Genomic DNA, 7,400 nt, shown 5'->3' with positions numbered 1-7,400 from the left:
TTTAAAGTAAAGTAATTGTAGAAAAGTCAGAGTATTAATTTTTTAGATAGATTTAGATGGACAGGATTTAGATTCTATTCATAAAATAAATTAATGATATTGCGGTGCTTTATTAACAAAATTGCATTACAATATTTGCTACTAATTGGTTAAGTAATAAAAAATAAGTGTAACAGTATATTAAATTATAATAGTTACAATAAATAGAAGATACATCTTGGATTAAATTGTGAACTACTAATATCTTGAAAAGAGCAGAACGGTTAAAAATATATATATTGGGATGATTGCTAAAATTTTAAGAATTCAAAATAATTGCTTCATGTAGGTAAATATTTTCTTCTGATATAGAAAAAGAAAAATTAAAAATTATGTATTTCGTTCGAGAGGTAATTCATTTTCGACAAAAAATGCTTTCATCAACCAAGGAATTAAAATCACTGTGTTCGATATGCAGATTGCTGAAGTTGAAGAAAGAATCTAATTTATTTAAATATCACCAAATATATTTCAACTGAATTAATAAACCGTCATCATCAACATCAAAGCATTTAGTTAGGTAATTAATTAAAAATAATAATAATTCCCTGAATTGATAGACAAATGTATCAATCAATTCAATTTTTTAAATTAGATAGGAGCCACTATTTCTGAGAGAAAAAATATTTTCCACTTTATTTAAAATCCGAGCTATATTCGAATTGTAATTATTAATTTATTACTACTGTTGGAAATCTAAAATATGCACATCACAGGGAAAATATCTAAAATACCGAACATTTCACAAAGAAATTATTGTGAAAATCTTTAATTATTTGAAGAACAGCAAAGAAGCACAGCTCCCAAAAGAATTAAAATGACTAAGTATTTAGGTAATTTTCTTGGAATTTCCCATACATTCTATATAAAAACAACAGTTTCAAATACATTTTTAATTTATTCACCTTTATGATGCATTTACTTTAAAATTAAAAAATGACCAATTTTAGAATGAAATGAAATTCGAAACTGAAAATCCTTGGAAATGAAATTCGAAATTGAATGCACTTGTCCAATTCCCAAAGTAATCATGGCAAGTTTTCTGGTCCTTGACAACACCTTCTAATATCTCCAGATACGCCACTGATTGACAGATTTGTATATCAATTTTGTATACTTCTACCTCTAATTTATTAATCTGTAAGCTGAAATTTTATTAATCTTCGTCAATTAGTCTCAAATACATTTGAATAAATGTGACAATTTTTTAATTTCAACGTACTATAAGTGAGTATATTGAATATAATGACTTTAAACCTTTGGCTCTGTCGTGGAACAGACTCTTAACGTTAGATAGATTTAATATTTATTTATTGAATGTTTAATTCTTAAATTTTGTAAAAATGTTTTCTATATTTTTTTTAGGAACCTGTAGATGTATGTTGACAGATTCTTTTTCAGAAGTGTAAAATTCAGAAATAATAATAGCCACTACAATTATGATATTCTTCAAAAGATAGTATAGTAGTTTATTTGTAATTACCTAAAACATGTTTTCAAATTGTTTGTTAAAGGGTTATTTACTATTACAGCTGTACTAGTACTTCAAAATCAGATTTTAATACATTTTTCAACTTTCAAAACTTAATTGAAATATTTGAAAATTTAAAATAAAGCATTTCCTACATTACATGCTTCTTTAGAATTTATTCACACTCCTTTAAAATTGAAATAGCAGCTACTAAATTTACTTAAATAGAGTATGCATCTTTTAACGTAGATAAAAATTAGATAATAGGATTATTTATAACTTTATTAAATTAATATAATATTATTGCACATAAATAACAAAATTAACAAATCAATATCTACACAGAAATATACATATGTACAAGAAATTCCCATTATATTATTCACAATATCAGACTAGAATCAATTGCATTAGTACTATGTAAACTGTATAATATCAGTGTGAAACAATTTTTTTGATATATTTTAGAGAACGTTCCTCATACTAAGTATCAAGGAAATAAATCCGATAGACAGTCGTGTTAATAAAATCCCTCGTCTCGAAAGCAGTCCCCTTTATTTGACATCTTTGTCGTCGTCATCTTTGTCCTGGTGTGCAGTCATATGTCTGGTCAAATGATGTCTTTCTCTAAATGACTCCGCACATACCGGACATTTGAGTTTTTCCTCCCTCCTCCTTTTATTCATGTCTGTGGCTTCACTCTTGTGGTGAGATCTCATGTGATAGACTAGGTCAGACGTCATTCTAAACGATATATTGCACTTGGCACACACATTTTGAGCAGGCAGCGACAGTGCCGCTAGAGAAGGCGGTAAAAGCGAGGTTAGGATCGCCGCCGCCGGATTTCTGATATCAGCTGGAAATTTTAAATCAGGCTGGGCCATTTTCAACATGTCCTGGTTGGGAAATTGATGATAGTTGTACGTGAGGTCCGGTCTGTACATTGGCCGCATCTTAGCGAAATTGGGTTGGATAAGTTCCGGTTGTGTTTTGAAGAATGTGTTTTCTAAGTTGCCACTGGGATGGTGGAAATTTTCCGGTAGGAATTGGTTTTGATATGCAGTGATTTGTTGGTTTTTGAAGATCTGGCTAGGCGAAAGCATGCTCGTGGGGAAGTTTTGATAGTTGCGGTTTATTATAGGTGGAGAAGGGCTCAAAGAATTTTGGTAGCTCAGTTCCGGACTCGCTGATAAGCCGGGGGACACCCGAGGTTCCTTTGTGGAGAGGTTTACTTTAGTAAAAGCACTTTTTTGATCTGACGGCGACGATAGCGATTTACTTCTGAGATCTTCTAAATTTTTCGGTTTAATCAGATTGGGGTCGTCAAAAATCTGTTGTTTTTGTGTGAAAAATTTCTGATGCAATTTGTACTCACGTGGAGTGTCCTCGACTTCGATCTCTTCGTCCTCATCGTTGTTATTATAACTCACTTCAAGTTCTTTTTCAAACGTGATATTCTTTGCGATCTTGCTCTGTTTCTGTTTTAGTTTTTCGTCTGGTAACATCAGAAAAGCGACATCGAAAGGTCTTTTCACTGCCTTGGACGTGATTTGAGTGTGTTCGTCGCACTGTATCTCACTTTTCAGTTCGATTTTTCTACTATGTATGTCCATTTTCACACTGACTTACACCACACTGTCGCCACAGCAGCAGGAAGAATGTCGAAGCTATCGCTTAGAAAACACAATGCATAATGTGAAAAAGCAGACACACTACGTCCAAATATTGTTAGACTTTCTGCCTACCCCTAAAAGCATCTGGGTTTGCAGAGTATCCCACTCTTAACGCTGAAAAAGGATAATGTTATCCTGCGGCGCGCGATTCAGACAAGGAAGGTGTACATACGTTTAGAAAAGCGTATTTCATTTAGGTACACAAACCTTCCTATAGGGGTGAACGTAAGTTCTAGGGTGCAATCAGACCAATGGAGCTTTAGAGAGGGGCGGAGTCTCGAAATACGTTCATCCAATACGGTTTTCAATGTATTCCGTACTTAGAATGGGAAAGGACGATTTCTCGTCCTGTTTGGAAACGTATACAGGATCGACACATTGTGTTGCAAATATATATGCATATTTTAAAAAATGATTGTCGGTATCAAATAATATATTGCTATTGCACATACAAATACGTAAAATTGGGTTAAAGTATTTATCTTCGTTAATAAAAAAGACTATTATTTCCAGTTTCCTGACAAAATAAACTAGATAGAGAAGGAAAAACAAAAATAATTGTATAAAGCTTTTAGATTTAGATTTAAGTAAAATTTCTTAAAGCTTAAGATTTTATATTTTAAAAAATATTTAAATTTTTCTGGTTTCAACAATACCCATACATATGTCAAATATTTGCTTTGGAGATCTTTTTTTAGATAACTCTTTATTTATTAAATTGTAATAAAAAAACTGATAAAAGTTAGGTTTACATAAATTTAAAATAATTATTCCGTATGCAGGTGTTGCATTATTCATCTCCATAATTTTTTCTGAACCGGTTCTGTATTTGACAGTGATAAGTGAATCTCTCCTCATAAATGGAACTTAACAGTTCCGTCTTTTGAAAAAGAAAAATCCCAAAAAACTAAAAGCATTATACAGGCGTTATATCCTGAACGTATTTGTAGCAATTTGAATATGTATATTGCACATAATTCCATACTGTCGATATGAATAAAAACTTTTTACCTAAAAAAATTATTGAAGTAAATGTATAGGTATAATCAGAAAAATTTATTTTAAAAATATAAGAAACGAGGGTTCCATTTAAAAAATATAACTTAGGCACATGCAACATTGAATTTTTTTATAAAAATTAATTATTGGAGCCATTAAAGGACTCTTCAACTTTTCTTTGAAACAATTTCTCTTAATTTTAAAATTAAAAAAAGTATGGAGTGATCACGAGGTACCTGTGGGAAATCCTGTAAGCACTTATTTGACTTTTATTGTTTGCGACCGAATACTTATCTTTTTATATTTTTACTGAAAATGTTTGTAATAACAATTTTTTGGTCTTTTATGCGGTAAAGTGTATGATTTATCTTCACTGGATGATATGTGGCTTTGAATGCAGAAACAAATTCATGATCTCCCTATCGCCAAAAATGTGACCATATGACTTGCACATATTGGTGACGCCTCAGTCCCAAAATTAAAGGCTTACTAAATACTTTACAATATGTTCAGATCCCGTTTCTATCTTTTCACGACTTGGGGCTGCTATTGATGCTGGCCTAGACCATATGTACAACGACCGCACCGCAGGTGTGCCTTTCAATAGCACGAGCCACCCTACAATCGTAGTTGAAGCTACAATGACCCATATGCATTGTATTACTGAGTGGATTATGACACTTTTTTTGCATATACGGGGGTCATCCAGAATCTGGTTTCCAAAGAAAACCAATTAATTAAAAATATGCAATTATTTTTATTAGTTATGGACATTAATTTATTTGTCTAAATAGTCACCATTTAAAATTTTGTATTCCCAGTTTGTAGAACTAATTTTTCTACCTTTCCATGCAACTATTTCTTTACAGTTATCTGTAATAATTGTTCACCGCATTCAAACTATTTTTTATCTAAGAGTGCTTGAAACGTTTAAACAAGTGAAAACTGATTGATAAATGATAAATGATAATGCGTGATAAATCCAGACTATATGCCGAATGATCTAAAATGCAATGTTGAAGCAGTTCTAGAATGTACACAGCAACATGTAGGCGGGAAATCTCATCCAAATGTTTTTGGTCAGCCATCTTCCATGCTTATTTTCAATAAACACTCCTCAGTCGTCGAGGAGTCTGCCAATCATAATATTTCCTATTGTTTTACTTGAGGTCATAAAATTAACCAAATGGGTATTTATATATATATATATANTGCTATGCGATAGGATGTTTTTCGACACAAATGTATGCTATTAATTTTAAAAATGCTGGGTTAACTTCAGTCGTGTAATTGTTTATATATATATATTCCAGAAAACGCTAACCATAAGTTTTCACCTAGATAGCGTCTGCCAGATTTGTTTTGCTTCAGAAGGATAATTGGATATTAAAGTATTCCAATGATATTATTTAGTCAATAAATTCAAGAATATCAAGAACAGAATATATCTTCTGAAGAATCAGAATATAGATTTCTGTGATAGTTGTTAAATGTTAAATAATATCCAGGCTGATTACGATGTCGTTGGTTGACGTTTCGAAATATATCGCTCCCCTTCTTTGTATTCACCTAGTGTTTTGCTCCATGTTATTCTTCAAGTAACACTATTTCCTCAACCTAGTACCTAATATATTTCTACCTTTATCCAATGTAGACTTTGAAGCACGTATATGAGATGCTCCTGCAGCTCATTTGGGAAAAGATGTCCTTATCTTCCTTGAGGTGTTATAGGCGATGTTACTAATATTGTACGAAAGAGCGCTTTTGTCATCAGTACATCATTAGAGATTAGAATAGACAAGTCATAACCTGCTTTTCCCTCGTCTCATTCTTTGATGATTTCTGTTATGGTTCAACATTTCTATTAGTGTATCTATTTCTTCTGTTTTGGTTCGGAAATAGTGCAAGCTCCATGCACTATGCTGTTGACAATACCTTGTTTCTGGATGAGATAAGATGAGTATAGATTCTATTCTTTCTTGTATGTTGTAAATGCTGTGCTTTAGGATACCTTCTGAATTCTTCTTGACAAAAGGCAATGAAAGATTGCTGTTTTCTTCCAACTCCATGCTACTTTGGTTTTAGAATTGCTGACTCTAGGGCCTTCTCAACAGCTTGCAGCCTGATTCTTCCAGAGCTACGTATGAGGTTATATAGGGGTTATTTCTTTAATTATCTATCTACCGTTATGACTAGTATCATAAAGAGTCTGGATTTCAAAAGAGTTTACTATTTAATTCTCGAAAGGGAGTTTATAATTATCATTATACTTTAATTAATACGAGGGAACTTAGAAATGTTGTACGTTCAGAGAATGAATTTCAGGCACTTACCCTTTATTGCTTACGTAGAATGTAATCCAGTGGCTGGCTGTACGGGGTGACACTGAAGTTGAGAGAAACACCACAACTTCCAGGAAGGGTTTTAATAATAGTAAATAAAACAAACAAACAAAATAACAACATACCGGCTCGAACAACATTATTAATTACTTTATCGACACACGACAGCGTACTGAGATTCAGGGAATGCGAGATTCATCGCAAAATTTGGAAAAAAAAATTTCCATTATTAAATTTAATTAATTAGCCCGAGACTCTAAAATTAAGTCGACTGCTCAATGTGGAACCTAAGGAAGAACTACCTTTTTTTGTAGATCTCTCCTGAATTCGACACTTCGCTTCGACACGCCCATTTCTTGGGTCCAGACGTTTCTGTTCTTATCTTACTGACGGGAACCCTGGATACCGGGACGCTTTGGCATAACTATCCCATCCATGTTAATAGTTATCTAATTGACTGATTTTATATTTATCTAAATAATTTTGAGACTAAACTTACAAATAACCCTAGCCTTTCTCTAGTGACTCCGTGTAGCGATACGGGACGGATTAGTCGATCTCATTTAATATATCCTTATAGCTTGGAAAATCCGCCAAAAAACCAGCTATTTTACTTATTACTTTCTTTTCCTCACAACATTCTAACAACTTATTCTTGGAATTCATACGTTCTTTGGAATGCATTTTTCCCTTTATTTTGTCCCAGCATAGGCTGGCGCCTCCCGGACGCGACAGATGACTATCACATGGCCCGACTCTAAGTGAACTTGTTCAAAAAATATTGCTAAATTTCTCCGAAGGACGACGCTAACCTACTTGAGAGCCCTTAATTTTCGATAATTTATGTTGACTCAAATATTTTATTTTTTGGCCCAT

The 7,400-nt window shown here is 32.7% G+C and overlaps 1 protein-coding gene across 1 annotated transcript; it reads right to left on the bottom strand.

The window, feature by feature from the left end:
* Positions 1–1,906: 1,906 nt before the first annotated feature.
* On the bottom strand, positions 1,907–6,251 carry LOC108910385. Its single transcript, XM_018714971.2, has 2 exons — positions 6,118–6,251; positions 1,907–3,130 (listed from the first exon to the last, which is right to left on the bottom strand). The coding sequence occupies exons 1-2, from the start codon at positions 6,249–6,251 to the stop codon at positions 2,065–2,067; spliced, it is 1,200 nt and encodes a 399-aa protein (XP_018570487.2). The 3' UTR covers positions 1,907–2,064.
* Positions 6,252–7,400: the final 1,149 nt, after the last annotated feature.

The sequence above is a fragment of the Anoplophora glabripennis genome, unplaced genomic scaffold (assembly GCF_000390285.2).
Source record: "Anoplophora glabripennis isolate ALB-LARVAE unplaced genomic scaffold, Agla_2.0 scaffold438, whole genome shotgun sequence".
Classification (NCBI taxonomy): Eukaryota; Metazoa; Arthropoda; class Insecta; order Coleoptera; family Cerambycidae; genus Anoplophora; species Anoplophora glabripennis.
Note: the sequence above shows the minus strand (reverse complement) of the source record. Positions and strands in the feature narration are given on the sequence as shown.